At 38.1% G+C, this 19,976-nt stretch overlaps 1 protein-coding gene across 4 annotated transcripts in view; it reads right to left on the bottom strand.

The window, feature by feature from the left end:
* The window catches only part of LOC124709038, a 342,602-nt gene that overhangs the window by 135,211 nt on the left and 187,415 nt on the right, over positions 1 to 19,976 (bottom strand). For all 4 annotated transcript variants that reach the window (XM_047240687.1, XM_047240709.1, XM_047240701.1 and 1 more), the window contains exon 20: positions 2,193 to 2,353. In XM_047240687.1, coding sequence (XP_047096643.1) covers positions 2,193 to 2,353 — 161 coding nt within the window. The remainder of the gene's footprint in view (positions 1 to 2,192; positions 2,354 to 19,976) is intronic.

Here is a 19,976-nt window from a genome sequence, read left to right as displayed (position 1 = left end):
ATAGGGAAGGACGGGGAAGGAAGTCAGCCGTGCCCTTTCAAAGGAAGCATCCCGGCATTTGCCTGGAGCGATTTAGGGAAATCACGGAAAACCTGAAGGGTATGTCGAGCACTAAGAAATACTGCGAAGTTGCGTCCAATGGAAACTGCAACTACGTGTTGTGCAAGGCGATGCAGGAATGGGTTAGGAATCCATGACACATTGCGCGTTTAATGTCTGTTTAAAATTACCGCAAAGGCACATGGCACCATTTAGCTTCTGAACCACCATCAATGCAGTGACTAGACAAAGTAGGAGAAACAACATCAAATTCTTGCTAACACTGCACGGACTTGATCTTGTCACGCACATCGAAGAGAACTGTGCGGGGGCAACAAAATTTACGGTATTGCTGACAGCTTATGAGTGTCTTGGGGCTTGAAATCTTCTGCCCGACCTAACATATTCTCAACCAGCTGGCCATACAACCGCAATAATGAATCCAAACCCTGAAAGAGGAAGTTAAGGGGAGCCTCACACATTCATTATTATTGTCAATATATCGATTTAATGACCATCTGAGGGTGAGTATTGTCATATTGTAAATACTAGAAATACTGATGAACAGTACTGATGCCGATTAAAGTACTCTTACTATTATCAATACGTACTGAGCGCGTGATGGAGAGCTTTATCAACCTGATAATTTGCCATTCTGTTGTTCAGATTTTTCCAGTTTGGCTTCTGTATAATACATATGATAAATGCTATGTTTAAGAGATTTAGACTTTTAAACTGAACAAAGAAGTGATGACAATTCATTTAGTTTAACCAAAACAATCTCCACCTATGTCATCAATCACAAAAAGTACTTTTGGACAAATATTTAAGACGTGTTTGCCAACAGTGATTGAAATCTTGTGAGTTAATACCTGCAAACATTCAGATGACCTGCCTGCGGGAAAAAAATGGCAAAACTACTCTTGGTTGCTTTTTGTCTGTACCTGCTTATCTTCTTGTTGTATTTGTTTTTCTTCTCTTTCTTGCATTAGTATTTGTAAATAATTGTTGGACATCATAGATGTATTAGAATGCTGCAACTATTGGAATTACAGGTAATTTACAATGAATTAGTTGCAACTAGTTGCTTTTATAGTCGTTTACTTTTCCATAATGATATCTCAAGATGCCTGTCATCCGTTCTTGAGGTGTTTACATTTATTTGTGTGTTGTGAACATGGTTTTTTTACTACTGGTGCTGCAGAATTTTGCGAGACAGCTATTGTAAAATGTCGTAAGCAAAGTGAGAATGTTCATTACGTGTGAATAGATATAAACATCTGAAGATGGGTGAACATAAATGAATGTACTCTCAAAAACGTATTTTGAGGGATAATTTGTTGGCATGGTGAGTTGGTGAGTTGGATAGGGTGCGTTTCACATTGGTGCATTACTTCTTACACATTAATGTCACAGACACTGCTGTTTTGACTTTATGTGCAAGCAGTACTGCTGTCACGTCACTTGATGAGTCACTCTGTGAGCTTAAGTAATGTGAATCAGGCCCATGGTCACCAATTTTCCTTTTTTTTTTAGAAGGAAGATTCTGGGGGGGGGGGGGGGGGGGGGGGGGGGAAGAGTGAATAATCATTTTGTTTGAAACAGATGCAAGCCAAGAAACCATGCCACTGTAAATGATGAAACATGTTATTATGAGTTTTACCCTGTTTGCATGTGGTTTCATGCATATCCTTTCGAAAGTCATTTCTTCTATGTTTTTCAGTGTCTACATTTTGCTACAGCTCCTCAAATAGGAACATTTGGTTACAAAATCTAAGTACTCACTTCAAGTATAACCTTTATATTGAATGAGCTACATACTTTCATCCAGACTAATATAATTTGTAATATTCTTAGTGCCATTAACAGAAAAAAGAACTTAAAACAGCATAGTACTTGAAACTGGGTACAGGAGAAGGAATAAATCTGGTGTAGACTAATGGACCATGTGGATACAAATGATGCATTACTTCAAGGATATAAATTTATTCAGGGCCAAATTTGCATATGAAAATCCTCATTATTCACTTGGGATTTGAGAAAATTGTGAATGGGTGAACCAATATGTTATAATCATCAAACAAAATCTATGGCAATTACTATTTCTAATAGCAGACAATCATATCTACTATAAAAAAAGCAGGTTTTGTTACCTTTTCCAATTCTCCTGGAGTCTGCTTCATTATATCCTCAACATTTGGTTCTTCAGGAAATACACAAGTTTCAGCAGATGATGCTGGCTCTGTAATGTCTAATGGCAGCTCTAGTGATGAAATGTCTATGATTTTAGTACTGTTGTTCTGTTCAGTCATAGCTGGCAAAAAAATCACAAGAAACTATTATAGGCCTGTGACACAATACTATGAACAGATACACATCTCCAAGACAAACAACTGTCATAGATACTCTCGTAAGTTGATGAAATCATGTTGGCTACAGAAAACAAACTTTATTCCAAAGGCCATATACAGTAACAAGACAACCGCCTAGCACGATACAGCCTGCAATCAAAGACGTACATGAAGGGTACATCCACCTAAATGGTGAGCATCTAGGAAAACTTAGGCACCATGAAAGCATATTTGTATAATTGCGTCATCAGCTGCTGTAAAAAAAATTATTAAGTTGCTACCAATTTTATGTTATATACATGGACCAACTCTCAGCACACGTCAAAAGTTCATTATAGCATTTTGATTTCTGATGCATTCCACACTGTTGGCATATTATTAAGTTAAAAGGGAAACCATCAGATGTTAATATATACCAATAACAAAGTCTGCTATCAGAAATCATCTGCACTTCCATTGCACAAGGTGGCAAATATATCTTCTTTAAGACCTGCTTAAGTTATTCTCAATCTGTTCACATTGCAGCATACCAAAGTCTTCATTCCTGTGAAGATGGTTAACATGTTCACCTTGTCTGCTGGCTAATATTTAGCAGATCCACTATATAACTCTATTTACAGTGAGCCCAACGGCCACCAACAACATGAGAACAGCAGTGTCCACGACATAAGTGACAAAGAGTACCATAAGCAGGTCTTATAGGAGATATGTTTGACAGTTTGTGAAACTGAAGTGCAGATATGTCCATACACTTAAAGTGTAACAACAGTGGAGGTTAACATCGAGGAATGAGACTTGTTGGGTTGATGAGAATTGGATCAAAGCAAATGAGGGAGAAGGTGTTGAGATCCTAGAGAAGTGTGGATAGTGTATAAATATGGTTATGGTGAGATAAATGTACTAACAGATCTTGGATCATATGGAATGACCGATACTGTATTTGAAACACACAAAACAGAAATCCACTACTATACAGCAACATAAAAATGTCTGACTGACAAGTTATATAATCACTTAATGTAATTATAATAATGATTATGGACTTCTCAAGAAAGATAAATAATTATTTGCATTTTGTTAATGAAATGTATGTCATAAGGATGATTTTGTATAAATAAGATCGATATATGATAGTAATTTCTTTGCTACACGCTGTTAGAAGTAAATACTGGTTTTTTGTTCAGTTGGTTGTAATAGTTTGAAGTGTGTGGATGGAGAATAAGTTGTGCGTGTTTTTACTAATTTGTATTGTGAAGCAAAATGACTGAAAATATATGTCTAATTCTCCAGAAAGTCCACCAGTGTACTTTTATTTTTGATAGAAATTACCCAGTCGTCCTTTTAATGATTACAGAATGCTAAACCAAAGGCAGGAAATGGATACTGAGCCATCAACTCACAAGGAAGAGCAACAAGAAAGATATTATTAATGAAACTGGTTATTTAAATTCGACTGTCACTGTCTCTCACTGCAGTGTGTCATTGTTACATTGTGGCAAGTGCTGTAAAAATGTGACCTGCCACCCAAATTAGTAACTTACTAATTTGCATCGTCCGGGATTTTCTGACAGTGAAACATGAATAATGTGTTGGAATATTTTTCTTGTTGCAGATTAAAAGATATTATGAAAAATTTTTGTGAACAACTGAGCAGATATGAATCACAGCTACAAAACAGCAACACAACAAAAAGGAGTTCGTAAACAAGAAGACAAAAAGGATGAAAAATAAAAAGTAAAGTGAATAATTAACAATGTTGACCTCCAACAGCAAAGTTAAGTACTGGAAATATTATTTTTGGCGAAGTGATTCGTTGCACAATTATTAACAATGGTAGTCACTGAAGATTCTGGTACAGTACAGGGTAATACAGACATGGGAGACTTATACAGTGTAGCAAAACCAGAACAGAAAAACTTAAGTGTCAAACCTGAAAAGCAGGAAAAACAAACTGCTGAATTAAAACAAGGTGATTATAATGATATATGTAACATGCTGTCATTGTTAATAAAAATGTGCAATGACAGTCAGTTAATAAAAATGAGTATAGAACAGTTTGCAAAAATAAATGAGTAACTTGAAAATCATGAACAAAAAAGTAAGAACCAGTTCACAAAAATTGGCCATTCAACAGGAACATTATTTGATTATACTGGTAAAAATACTGCTCAATTAAATGATATCAATCAAAAAATTGAGAAGTTAGGTGGTCAAGTAAAGTGTGTGTAGTCTAAAATGAAAGAAATTAAACTAAAATTCAACAATGAAGTCAAAAATGTCGAAGATGAGAGTACTGAAGATAGAAAACAAACAAAATTGCTTTCAAAAAAGTTCACGAGGAAATAAGTACTGTGGACAAAAATGTAAATAGTCAAATTTCTATTTTGCAAACTATTGTTGACACCAAACTGGCATTTGTCGAAATTAGTTTTATTGAACAGGCGAATACAGTAGGCAGTAAATATGCACAAAATGCAAAATTAAATAACAACAAAACTATCATCCTAGAAAGTAGTGTTTCTGTCTTGTGTAAAAAAGTTGAAGAATTGTCTAATGATGTAATTAATTGAAATTTTGTTAACAATATTGTTTCCAGGTGTTGCAACATTCCAGTAAAATACTTTCCAGGTGAAGGTAGTTTACATCCTGTAAATCTTCTGCAGCATTGCAGAGATTATTTTGGTCTAATATGACTGATGATAAGAAAATCAAGTTTGTTAAGAAGTTTCTGGAAGGTGAAGCATGAAGGTGAAGGTGAAGCGTAAAGCTGGGCTAATCAGTATCCTAATGATGATACAACCTATGTAGATTTTGAGAAAAGATTTTTAGATAAATATTGGTCAGAAACCGAACAAGTTAGAATAAAAAGTGAATTTCTCAACTGACCAAATTAAAGGGAAGGGTGTACTAATATAAAGGAGTTTTGCAAAGTCAATTAAAAAAATTAGCTCATTTGAGCAAACCTTTTGGTGAACTCACCCACATTGATGCTTCAAAAAGGAGGTTACCAGCTGAGGTACAGTGGGACCTAGTCTATGGGTCATATGATGCACTAGACGAGTTTTTAAAATATGTAGACAAGCTATTACTTGTGACAGTCCTTTTGTTCTGATTATCTGCGACTCAGCATCTCTGCTATATAGTTAGTAGCAACTTTCCTTTTCACAATATTGTTACTTTCCATCTTGGATTTTCCATTGATTGAAGATGTTTGTGATATTATTGAATACAATAAATCCAAGGTAAGTGGTGATTAGTATAGTAATGAGAAAGAAAAGTATTTCGTTTGTTTTAAAGAAGAACTGGAGGCATTAGGTATTAGTAAGGAAATATGTAGTAGTGGTTATAATTCTGTAGAGATACCCAAGGACACTGTTAAAGGATTAAAGGATGTTAATGACAGTATCACAGCAAACAAAACTCTTTTTAATTTCTATATATGATCACACTAATTCAGTTACCAGTTATGACAGTGAAAGCAAGCTGCTTAATGTTATGAATGAGAATGACTCTTTTTTACATAATATGTGGTTAAATAGTGATTCTATTGATAATATATTTCCAGACTAGTGGAATAAAATTAAATACGTTATTGTAAAGCAACTTAAGGACAAGTACCACAGTGCTGAACAAAGTGAAACAGGTAAGTGTATACTGATTGATGGAATTCTCAGTGTCAGTGATAATGATGTCTGGGTTAATATCATGAAAGTGTTCCAGGCAATGAAAATGGTAAGAATGACAATGATATTAGAGGATTTAGTTTTATAGAGATAGAAGATGATCTGTTATAAGAGGATGTTAAAAAACTGAAAAATGTACTGAAGTTTGCTGTCCGTTCATTAAGGTCAGAATAGGATCATGGTAAAGCAGGTGTCTTGACGACACAGGCAGCCAATTTCAGAAGTGTCTGAACCTTTAAGTAAGATGAAAACATAATGAGGACTACATGGAATTACCTGTAATTGGAGTAAGGATTGAAGGTGCAAAATAACTTTTACAATTGAGGGAGTGACTTTTAGACATGGATGTTTAACAATTCAAGATCTTTTTGAGGGTCTTCTCCTTGGCATGACATGGATAGTTAATGTGAATGCAGGTTTTGATTGGAGAGGGCAAAACTTGATTATCAATGAACCTGATGGGGATTGTATTTGTACTAATTTTATGAAATCATCTATACCTTATAAGGAGGGTAAAATAAATAGTACACAACATTTAAAAGACAGTGGATTCATAGTCAAAGATATACCAGGATTAGATACAGAGGAAGCAGAATTTAAAGAACTTGTACACACCAAGATTTGAGAAGTAAAAGGGTTAACTGACAATCAGAAATGGGCATTGGAATCTTTGTTGCAGAAGTATAGTGATGTGTGTAGTAATATTCCAGGTATAGTGAGTGTATATCAGTGCCCTTTACAGCCAAAACCAGATCAACCATTTTCCATAAAGCCATATTGTTTACCTACAGCTAAGAGAGTTGCAGTTGAGAAAGCGTTTCATACAATGGAAGTCTGTGATATCAATGAGAGAAGTGTTCGGCCATATAACAAGCCATTAGTCACTGTTTCAAAAGTAGATGGAGGAGTGAGATTGGTTCTGGATTCTAGGCATCTGAACAAGTATTTGTACAGGGAAACAGATCACCCTGAAAACACTGATGAACTTTTACACAAATTTACAAATATTCAGATAATGTCCAGTTTACATATAACTTCTGGATTTCATAAGGTATCTTTAGCTCCTGAATCTCATAAAGATACTGCCTTTCTTTACAATGGTAGATTTTACCAATGCTGTGTAGTACCTATTTGTTTGAACTCACCTGTAGCCGAGTTTATAAGAGTGTTAGATTATGTACTTGGCCAAGATCTGGTAGGATAACTTACCATTTATGCAGATAACATTTTGATAACTGGACAAAGTTTGGAAGAGCATTTAGAACTGCTGAAGCAGGTATGTGAAAAATTTAGACAAGGAGGTATGACTCAAACTAAAAAAATGTAAATTTGTCGTCCCTGAACTAAAATTCTTAATCATGTAATTACGAAGAAAGAAATCTTGGTAGATCCTCATAAGATTAAATCAATCTCAGATTTTCCAGCACCATGTAGTAGAAAAAAATTGAAGTCATTAATGGCTTATGTGGATTTATCAAAATTTGTAAGTGGGCGAAGTTTGAAAGCATCCTTTTTAAGCAACTTACTTAAAAAGAACAGCAATTGGGTTTGGACTCAAGAATGCCAGGAGGCACTTGAAAACATTAAGAAAGAATTAAATAATCATAATTTGTTACGCAGAGCAGATTTTAGCCTACCAATTTGCTTACACACAGATAGTAGTGATTATGATTTGGGAGCAGAACTATTTCAGGAAAAAGAAGTTAAAGGGGAGATCATACATGAGGCAATAGCATTTGTAAGTAGAATGTTGTTAAAAGACGATAAATCTTAAACAGTTACAGAAAAAGAATTATTAACTATTTATGAGCCATTTATTAAATTTAGGACCTATTTGTTGGGACATAAAGTAATTACATATTTGGACCACAAAGCATTAAGCTATGTACAGGAATGTAGACTATATCACAATAGACTTACCAGATGGGGAACGTATTTACAACAATCTGATTATGAAATTAAATATAGTAAAGGTGTAGACAATATTGTTGCAGATGCTTTGCCAAATATGCCATGGGGCAAAAGTAATGAAAATTTTGATCAAAATGGGGAAAGAGTTTAAAATCAGATATATGAAGGGTATACATGATGAGACAATTATCAGTGCAATGTGTAACAAAATTAGAAGGAGCCAAAACCATGATTCAAACTGGATTTTAGTAAAGAGTTGTTTAGGCAGAAGAGGTTATGAAAAATTGGACAGGTATTATAAACCATACAAAGGGACACTGGGTTCTAATCCCACTGTGCTCTTCTTTTTTTAAATCTGGGGTTTATCCTATTTATGTCACTACAACTTCTGCGGATGAGCTTATCTGACAGTGAAGCCCCTGCCATGTCACAAAAAACACCTTGCAAAATAGGGCAAGTAGTAATTTTTGTTGTAGCATATTTTTATATGCTGAGGGTTCAATGTTCTGCATGAAACGTAAATTTGGAAGTAAGATGTTGTAAAATGTTATTACACAAAAATTTCACTGGTGTTATGAGAAAAAGGAATATGTTCCCAACTAAGTACATTAATTTTGCCCTGTTATCTAAAGTATTTTGCTTTATTTTCTTTAAAGCACTTCAAATAACTCTATATGGATTAAGATGCTTTCTTTCGGTCATATAAATGATGGTATATAAACTTTTTCATGAGATGCAAGTTCTATTGTCATGGCAATATGATAAAATTACTGTTATATGTACCATCTTTGCTTATCCCATATGTGTTATGTAATATTTGGCAATAATTTGAGAGCTACAGTGTAGGTAAAAGGTCAGACTTTGAAATTGTTTTGAAAATTTACGAGAAAAGAACTTTGTAAAGTGAAATTTGCTCTTGACCTAATTTGAATGAACCACTGATGCTAAGGTAACCAAAATGATGTATATTACGTAATAAAGAATCTAGGACTATTGATTTGTTATACTCCAAAACTTGTTAGCATAACCAGTTTTATTATATTGTATCAAAATGTTTCTCACATTGTATGCTTTCAAAATTTTTGTGGGCTATTGTAATAAAACAGGTTATAGTGAGATAAATGTACGAATCGATCTTGGACCATATGAAACGACCGATACTTATTCAAAACATACAAACCAGAAAGCCACTACTACATAGCTACACAAAAATGTTTAAACGACAAGTTATACGAACACTCAATGTAATTATGATGATGATTATAGACTTCTCAAGAAAGATAAACAATTATTTGTATTTTGTTAACTAAACGTTTGTTCCAAGGATGAATTTGCATAAATAGATCACTATATGATAGTAATTTCTTTGCTACATGTTGTTAGAAGTAAATCTTTGTCTTTTGTTCAGTTGGTTGTACAAGTCTAAAGTGTGTGGATGGAGAACAAGTTGTGTGTGTTTTTATTGATTTGTACTGTGAAGTGAACGACTGAAAATATGTGCCTTATTCTTCAGAAGGTCCACCATTGTACACAAATTTTGTTAGAAGCAACTTAATCAACCTCTAGACAAGCATAAAAAGCTAAACCAAAGAAAGGAAATAGATATCGAGACATCAGCTCACAACAAAGAAGAGCAATAAAAAAGTTGAGTATTATTAATGAAACTGGTTATTTACACTTGACCATCACTATCTCTCACTGCAGTGTCTCACTATCATAGTGTGGAAAGTGCTGTAAAAATGTGACTAGCCACCCCAATTAGTAATTTATTACAAAAATTGATAAATCTACTTTGGGTAACAAGAGGGTGGATATGGTCAGAGTAGGGAATCTTTACAGTTGGCCCAGATCATGAAGCTGTCATCAGTAAATGGCAACCAGGTGACAGGTTTCAGATTCTGGGTGGTTAGGAAGGCTTCCTCTAAACTCTCCAGCAACAGAACAGCATAACATGGTACCATTGAAGTGCCCAGGAGAAGGAATTGTGGGTGAGGATAATGATGGCCATAGTGCCAGCAAGGAGGCTGTAAGTTTAGAGTTAGTCAGGTGTTCAATAGCAGCAAGGTCAAGAGCACTGAGGATATTAGTGCAGAGGGGGCGGAATCGATACTGACGAGCAGGGTGGCGTGTGGTAAATGAACAGAACTGTGCAGAGTCAGTGGTGGAAAAGACTGGTATCTTTTATGTAGGAGTGTAGGTTATAGGTAATAGGATGAACATGCTGGTCTTTGACAGCAGAGATTCTCTCTGTTAGGGAACAGTAACCATCTACTACTATCGGGTGTCCTGGTTGGTTGGGTTTATGAACTTTAAGAAGCATGTAGAAGGTAGCAGTGTGAGAAGGGGAGAGAAAGGAGGGGGGTTAGGAGGGGGGAGAGGAGGGGGAGGGGCAGAGGGGGTTGTGGGAGAGGGGAACAGGAGATGAGAGGGGAGAGAGGGGGGAGGGGAGATGGGATGGAGAGAGGGAAAGGTGCGAGGGAGGGGTAGAGAGGAAGGGGCAATGGAGGGATAGAGAGGAGGGGGGCGAGGGAGGGGTAGAGAGGAGGGGGTGAGGGGGAGGAGGAGGGGGAGGGGGAGAGAGGTTTGTGGGTGAGGGGGAGAGAGGTTTGTGGGAGAGGGGGAGAGAGGTTTGTGGGAGAGGGGGAGGGGTGATGGGAGGGGAGAGAGGAGGAGGGGAGATGGGAGGGGTAGAGAGGGGGAGGGGTGATGGGAGGGGAGAGAGGAGGAGGGGAGATGGGAGGGGTAGAGAGGGGGAGAGAGGAGGAGGGGAGATGGGAGGGGTAGAGAGGGGGAGCGATGGGAGGGGAGGGAGCGTTGGGAGGGGAGAGAGGGGGAGGGGAGAGAGCGAATGGTGAAGGGAGGGGAGAGAGCGAATGGTGAAGGGAGGGGGCGATGGGAGGGGGGCGAGGGGAGGGGGCGAGGGGAGGGGGCGAGGGGAGGGGGCGAGGGGAGGGGGCGAGGGGAGGGGGCGAGGGGAGGGGGCGAGGGGAGGGGGCGAGGGGAGGGGGCGAGGGGAGGGGGCGAGGGGAGGGGGCGAGGGGAGGGGGCGAGGGGAGGGAGCGAGGGGAAGGGGAAGAGAGGGGGCAGGGGGGTGAGAGGGAGGAGGTGGTAGGGTAGAGGTGTCAGGGGAAGAGATGGGGGGAAGAAAGAAGGCGGGGGAGAGAGAGGGAGGAGGTGGTGGGGTAGAGGTGTCAGGGGAAGAGATGGGGGGAAGAGAGGGGGCGGGGAGAGAGAGGGAGGAGGTGGTGGGGTAGAGGTGTCAGGGGAAGAGATGGGAGGGGAAGAGGTGTCAGGGGGAGGGGAAGAGGTGGGAGGATCAGAGATCGAGGGGAAGAGGTGGGAGGGGAAGAAGTTAGAGGGTGAAAGGTGGGGGGTGAAAGGTGGGAGGCAGAAGAGGGGAGGGGATGAGGCGGAGGTGAAGAGGGGAAGAGGAAGCGGGCGAGGGGGCGACGACGGGGCCGAGGGGACTGGGGTGGGGGTGAGGGCGAGGGGGTGGGGACGGCGGGGTGAGGGTAGAGGGCGAGGGGATGGTGGCGAGGGGACGGGGGCGAGGGGCCGGGGGCGAGGGGGAGAAGAGAGAGGGGCGAGAGAGGGGGAGAAGAGAGGGTAAGGAGAGAGTGGGGTGAGAGAGGGTAAAGGGAGAGAGGGTAAGGGGAGAGAGGGGAAAGAGAGTGGAGAGGGGGGAGAGAGAGGGGAGAAGGGGGAAAGAGAGGGGAGAGGGGGGAGAGAGAGGGGGTGGGCAGTATACGCACGTGTGTGCCTGCATGCTGAACTGATGAATCCCACAGAAAGGTAGAACTGAAACTAGATCCTTATACTTTAACGTATTAAAATACTGTGGAAAATATATTGGAAGATAACAGTAAATGGAAAGAACACTACAACAAACAACAACTTTATTTACCAGTCCAAACGAAATGTTTCCACTGGTCCACAATTAAATCTGGGTGATCTTATGCCCACTGCAAAAGTAACTGGTGACATCACTGCATCAACATGAGAACACAACAGGATTGTTTGATGTGGAACACCTTGTTCAACAATTTGTGCTAGATGGTGTGCTCCAAAACATTTGATTCTGCACCACCACTGTACTCCATCAACATACCAGCCACAGAGTGAGCAAGTCTCCAACCTCCATGTTCTGTGATGAGGCTTGGGTGCCCAACACCTTATTGCCAACTTGTGGTTTCACTGGTCTTCAACTACTTTCCATATGTGCTCACGACAGTATCAAATACCAGCTGACCAGCACTGCCTTTTAGAAGATTTTCTTTCTCAGGCACTTGGCCATAACAATATGATCTTTGTTGAAGTCATTTGAGTGACTGGTAGCAAATATCATTTCTAGAATTATTCCATGTTTGTTTCTGTTTCACACATACACCAGGTGGCATTCAATCTTATAGTGGGCAGTAGTCATAGTGTTTTGACACTTGTGCACCTGTAAGTTCTCATATTTTCAAATCTCATCCGAAGGGCAGGCATCAACAGTCAGTCTTTCCTTCTCATCCCGTCCAGTAATTCTCCCCTGGCCCGAGATTCTGGGCAACTTTTCCGTAACTTTCTTCATTTCCTAAGCCACACCAGTCCTTTTCCTGCATTACTCTTTCTTTCCATTTAACCCTTCTGCCATGAAGAGGAGCCACTGGCTTCAAAAGCTTGTGCTTTTTCCTTATCTTTTTCATGTGTTTTCTCTTGCCACCACTTGGTGAGTTTCTGATGTACTTATAAGTTATCTATATTTTGAAGCATAATTGGTGAGTTCAACTGAGAAAAGGCATTAATTTAATACTATCTCAAAAAGAGGATATCTGAAGTTTTCATACCAACTTCAGATGAATCTGAAACATATCCCAGGTGAAACATGACAAGCTTTATGATGTTTATGCCACCCTGCTTAATCTCCATGTAGCAGCATCCAACAAACTGTTATGTACTTGGGATCCTATGAACAGACATGTCTCTCTGACTTCTGCCCACAACTGTTGATACCATGTCAGATGACTGTTTTTATGGAGTTATGGAGTGAGGACAGTTGTAATTAAACAGCGATTTAAGCAGGCATACCTAACATTTGAACAAATAATTCCCATCGTTGAGGGCCAAATTTCATACATGCTACCTAAGAAACTAGGACATCACCACAAGATTAGTGGTATAAGTGAGGTATCAGAGATGACTGGTGGCTGATTGATATGGTTAACTTCATCATGATGGGTTTGCTCACCTAAGCAATGTGTTTTCAGGCTATGATATGCACAGTATGAAGTATCATGGCCAGTAAGCCCCTAAACAATCAACAATAATACCACTGTCACCTAGTTCTCTCAAGTTTGGAACTAAAATGACCACCTACCACCCACCTAATGAGGCAGTCATCACAACACCACAGAACAAATTCAGTCTCAGACAACCAGCAAGCAGGGTAGTCGTGCAGAAGGTACGTGTAGCCTATCTGCCACCAGTCAGCTGGTGATCAGTCAATTGAAAGCTTCCCATTGTGGTAGGGCCCATCTTGCTGGAAAAGAAACCTTGTGCCATCTCCTCCTCCACCATCTCCTATGGCATTAATCCACATTCCAACATGTTCTGAAATAGTTATACTGTCAGAGCAAAATGGACCAAATGTATTTTTTGTTCTTCAGTCTTCCGGATGGTTTGATGCAGCCCACCATGAATTCCTGCGCCAACCTTTTCATCTTTGAGTACAAATTGCAGCGTATGTCCTCAATTATTTGCTGGGTGTATTCCAATCTCGTCTTCCTCTGCAGTTTTTACTCTCTGCACCTCCTTCTAGTGCAATGAAAGTTAGTTCCTGATGTCTTAACAGATGTCCTCTTATCCTATCCCTTCCTTTTTCAGTGTTTTCCATATATCTGTTTCATCACCAATTCTGCAGAGAACCTTCTCATTTCTTACCTTATCAGCCCATTTCATTTTCAACATTCATCTGTAGCACCGCATCTCATATGCTTCAATTCTCTTCTCTTCAGATTTTCCCACAATCTATGTTTCACCACCATAAATGCTGTCCTCCAGTTGTACATTCTCAGAAATTTCTTCCTCAAGTTAAGGCCTATGTTTGATACTAGTATAATTCTCTTGACCAGGCATGCCTTTTTTGCCAGTGCTGGTATGCTCTTTATGTCTTCCTTACTCCTTCCATCATGGGTTATTTTGCTGCTTAGTTAGGAGGATTCTTTAACACTGTCTACTTCATGATCCCGAATTCTGATTTTAAGTTTGCAGTTATGATTTCTGCTACTTCTCACTACTTTCATCTTTCTTCAGTTTACTCTCAATCCTTATTCTGTAATCTTTAGTGTGTTCATTACTTTCAAGAGATCCTGTAAATATTCTTCACTTTCATTGAGGGTAGCAATAACATCAGTGAATCTTGTCACTGATATCCTTTCACTTTGAATTTTAATACCAGTCTTTAGTGTATTTAATGTCACTAAACACATTTAGATTTGGTATGGACTATCATATTACATTTAAATAACATTCTGAGATATCTCGAATTCCCGGGTGTAATACTGCACCAATTCATACATATTACATGCTGTTTTATCAAATGTAAGTTTAACAAGCAAATCCTCATTTTCCTCAGTAATGCTCATACGATCATTAGGTAACAGTTTGTGTGTAGTTGCAGCTCATTAGTATTCACTGAAATCACTGCTCTATAACCATTTTCACTGTTGATGTTAGTAATTGCACCTGTTATACGCTTCTCTACATTTATCTCTGCAGGTTTTGTAGGAAATTTGATTTACTGTCCACAGGGAGAGAGCGATGTCCACACTAGTGTCAATGCTCAGCAAATTGCAACATCTGTCATTCTGCATGTATTCAAGTGCATGCCAGTTATGACTGGTCACTAATGTCAGCATGCTGTCCACCTGCTAGAACAAACATGTTGTTGTTGTGGTCTACAGTCCAGAGACTGGTCTGATGCAGCTCTCCATGCTACTCTATCCTGTGCAAGCCTTCTGTGCAAGCCTCGTCTCCGAATAACTACTGCAACCTACATCCTTCTGAATCTGCTTAGTGCATTCATCTCTTGGTCTCCCTCCATGCTTCCCTCCAATACTAAATAGAACAAATGTATTCAATTGGATATCAAGATGCTAAACCTACCATTTTAAGTTGCTGGTAAAATTATGTACATGTATTCAATGAAAGCAACTTTTCTAATTATTTCTATCCAAAAGTGTAGCTACAACCAATAATCTCTCCAACCCCTGATGTTTCAAGGTTTCAAATTCACACATATAAAACAGCTTCAAATATCTAAACATTTTTAAAATGAAAAGTGTTGAATATTTGACATCAAGCATGTAAAACCTTTATCGTTGAAGGCACATTAGTTTCAGATTATTCATGCATAGGCCAATAAAACTGTGTCCGAAAACGATACAATTTTGTACATATCTTCAGTGGTACATGTGGATACAGTTTGCAAAATGGGTAGCTACTAGGGTTAGTAGTAAAGAGATGCTATATTAAAATGTCATGCCTGATGATGGTTTCATTATCTAATGGGGATGAAAGTAATAAAATGTTTAGGAAATGTTTGAAGTATTTTGAAAGTCGGTAAGTGCTCTCATTCTCAAACAGTGGATGAATAAAGTCCAGATAATTTATGTGCCATGAATTATGCTACCTGAAGACACACAATTTACTACTTGACTTACGGTGTCAAACCTATGATGTAAAATTACACCCTTAATTAGTAGATTATGAAAATATTTTAAATTTAGTAAGTAGTTATACAAAATACAGAAAATAGAATTTTTTAGCCCTTGGAAGCCGTTAAACAGGCAACCTGCAACTGGATGACTTTTTTACCCATTTAGCAATATAAATAGCCTGACCAAACACAAAATGAGTGACCAAAGGTTCAGAAGAAACAGAATGAATGAATGAATGAAGAAAGGAAAGAAAGAAATCAGATTGAGGTTAAACATCTGGTCAATGATAAAATCATTAGAGATGGAGTACAAGACTATATTATCACTGGGAAACAATGAAGAAGGAAATAAGACATAGCCGCTTCAAATAAACTATTCCGTCATTTGCAAGAAGGTATTTTGAGAAATCCTGAAAACCTAAATCTGGACAAATGGTGACTTGGGCCTCTCTACTCCTGAAGACAAGTGTTGTCTTTTAAAAATCTTTGCACTTCCTTCAGTTTAGGTAGAAGAGAAGGACAAAATAGATAACTGGAAAATGAATGGAGGAAAATTTTCAAGTTCATCTATGGTGGACTGTCAATAGAGATTTCTGCACATCAACATAAAATATATGCACAATACCGACTAATTTCTGAGACTGATTGCATATATTTCAAGGGAATAACATTGTTCTCAATTAGTGGTAATGTCTATAGTTCTTTTTCAGTAAATGTATCATTGGAGTGGGAGAGGGAAAGGGAGAGGAGGATGGAATATTTCCTAGCTTGTAGATACTGAGCATGATGTTGATTGAGTCCTTATGCATCAAATGTAGGCAATAAAAAAAAGAGACAGAAAATAACTGTTTGTCCATGAAAAGAACTCACTTAGTACTAGTGCTGAAAGTAGCAGAAAAAAATCAGCACAAGTAAGAAAATATTAACTTATCTCCAGTTGCTGCCAATGTTAGCTAGCAGACACATTGTTGCACAAGAGGATGGGGAGCTATTCCTAATGTCATCCAGGTGGATCATCTAAAACTCCTGGCAAGCGAAGGTCAGTTCCTATCACAGTTTCAATTTTTTAATATTCAGCTTTTGTTAACTTTTTTTGATTCTGCAGGGTAAGAAAGGTTCTGGCAATGTTACTGAACTAAGTAAGACTTGTATATCTGAGATGAAGCAAACTGTATTACTGGAACATGGTAACACTAAGTGCTGGCATACCCATGTACTCATGCAGAAATATGCTATGGAAGGTACCAGTGAAATGTTTTATTAAAGAGAATCATGGTATGGCATGGCATGGCATTTGGCAAATGTTGCAAAAAGAAGGTGAAATAGGTTTAACTGCATGAAGAATCTCATTCAAAATAATGATTATCACAATTCCTATGTCAAAGAATGGGTTCACAAAGTGCAGCTATAATTCTTGGCAAACCTGACTGGTGTCCACCACCACCATTAAAAGAACTCTGCCAATTTTAAGAAGAGGTTTGCAGATATAGTACTTCCAAAACTCCACCCAATTCAGGAACAATCATGGATACTGAACTTCAGAATTTTGGGCCTATCAAGAGAATACCCTCAATATATGCCAAAATTAATGTTAAGGAACAAGGGTCTATACAAACTCTTTGGAATCAGTTTCAACTACACACAACAGTTCAAGTTAACATTCTAAATGTTACATCTATTTTGAAAGGTAACGTTGCCAGCACTGTGAGGCGATGGGACAATCCCCCCTCCCATACTTCTCTTCTGATGATCTGAGGCATCACCAAGAAATAATCTTTTTTAAGTAAATTATCTGAGAAACTAACAAAAAATGGTAGTAAATTTCATGGCGCAGAGCGAAATATGCTTTCAGTAACAAATGTTATATATGAACACTTTGTGAACAAAATGTTTATGTAAGCTCTTCAATGACCAAATGAAGTCTTCCTGCTTCAGGCCTTTAAATGCTATATATCAGACATTTTCTGACCCTAAATCAATAAGATATATTAAATTGCTCATATATTTACTTTTATTTTCATACTAAAATTAATCCAAATTATCATTTTCAATAAAGTCAACTTCATTAGCCTTAATGTCACTCACATTCTCACGGAATGTGATGGGAAAATATACAGTAGATGATTCCCCTGCCACATCTACATTCGCTACAACTCCTGTCTCCTATATAATTCATTTCTGCCTCACAGAAAAACAACTTTATTTATTAAGCTTATCCATTATAGATATTTTAGAAGCTGTGACTGTTAATTGAATGTAAGTTACATAAAACTGCAACCATTCACTTTTTTTGAATAGTTATGTTTCATCCCATGAACCAGTTTTCGAACCTTTTTAAGCGCATCTTCAGATGGTTTCTGAAAGTTACATCATTATTTCTAGCATAATGCTGGGTGCTGGCTTGCGACATTATGGGCAGCTTTTTTTCCATTTTTTCTGCCCATTCTGTTGCAAGCCAGCATCCAGCATTATGCTAGAAATAATGATGTTTCAGAAACCATTTGAAGATGAACCTGAAAAGGTTCGAAAACTGGTTCTTTGAATATAACATAATTATTCAAAAAAGTGACTGGTTGCAGATCTATGTAACTTATTTACAAACAACATTATTTATTTATTTATTTTTTGTCGCCGTCCTCTAGTATGGTAGCAGCTTACGGAACTCGCTAATGATAAATTTTCCCTTAGTCAGATAAAGAATCTTGTTGTTGCTGTTGCTGCTTCTGCAATACTGGGAAATGAGAGACTTTACTGTTGCATAGTGGTATCTAGCGATAACAGGTCAGTAATAATGATCCTTTGATCTGTACTGACATGGGCATGGAACACTTGTTTTTTGTTGCCAAGATGTTGGCAACATGTTGCAAATGTTGGTAGTACAGTTCTAGCCCTAAACAATGTTGCAGAATACGTTTCATGCTCAGTGTAAACATGTCTTTTGTAGGCTGTGGTGACGAAATCTTCTGCAAACAGTCTTACTGTGGACTCAAGAAGGAAACCATTACAATCCATAATAGATTTTAGTAATATACGATTAGGGACTAAAAACAGTAACTTTTTCAATTTTTAAAAGGAAAAAAAAAAAATAAATAAAAACAAATGTCAAGAGATAAAATGTATTTCCCATAATTTTTTAGTAACTTCCCATAACTCACAATTATGTTGATAAATCTGTAATAATTATGGAAATCCATAACAAATGGCAACCATACAGGGTGAATTTACTGAGGAAAATTAAATGTAGACCTGTTGACACGATAGTAATGTTTCTCTCCAACTTCCAAGAAATAAAGTATAACATACAACAGAAATGAATATGAGAACCATTACTTTTTACTTTCTGCACACACATTATCCTCTTTTGATAGACTCTTATGTATGCATGCAGAATATAAAGGACAGTCAAAAACAGAACAAAATACATTTTACGAGTTTGGACCATTGGTAGTTTGGATTGTGGCTGTTGCCAGCAATCGTATGATGATGGTAGACAACGGTAAATGGCAGATATGTGACACTAGATGAGAAAGACCTGAATATTTCATGTGGTTTTGATGTGCAACGTCATGGTTACTAACAGCAACTGAGCAGACGTCTATGAGTCTGAGAAGAGGCTGAAGCTCACATCACCAATAGGAATATGGTTCAGTTTGCAATTGGGCACAGTAACAGAGACAAAGTGGTAACTGTAGAAAAAATAGCAAACCAAAAGCCTGTTGCCATCTTTCACACAGTTTTGTACCTTTTAGAATACTTCAGAGAAACTTAATGGCTTATCAGTAATTCTCACTAGATAAACTCATTTTATTAAGCCACACACTTGCTTTATTTTCAAAATATCCCAATGTACAGTAAACTTTGTAACTAGTTTTGGTCTGTATAAATACTGTTCCAACAATTTCAGAAAAAAATAAAGATGTATTTACTTGACATCTACACCTATACTGTGCGTGGCGGCAGGCGTTTCTAGTACCACCATTTCTCCCACTCTCTCTTCCATTTATTAAAGGAAGGAGTGAGACAAGTCTCCCTCAAGCACTAATTTCTTTCCTTGTCGTGTCCATTTTACAAGACGTATGTGGAAGGAAATAACATGTAGCTTGACTCCTCTTGGAATGAACTTTAACAATAAATATATGACACACAATGCCTCTCTTGTGAGATCCCCCAGTGAAATCTGTTGAGCATTCAGACTGGTCACCAATATTCAAGAACTGATCAAATGAGTTTTTCCTACACCATTCTTTCACAGCTGAGTTACATGTCCTCATGATTCTTCCAATGATTCTGTGC

Source organism: Schistocerca piceifrons, chromosome 1 (genome assembly GCF_021461385.2).
Source record: "Schistocerca piceifrons isolate TAMUIC-IGC-003096 chromosome 1, iqSchPice1.1, whole genome shotgun sequence".
In the NCBI taxonomy this organism is placed as follows: Eukaryota; Metazoa; Arthropoda; class Insecta; order Orthoptera; family Acrididae; genus Schistocerca; species Schistocerca piceifrons.
Note: the sequence above shows the minus strand (reverse complement) of the source record. Positions and strands in the feature narration are given on the sequence as shown.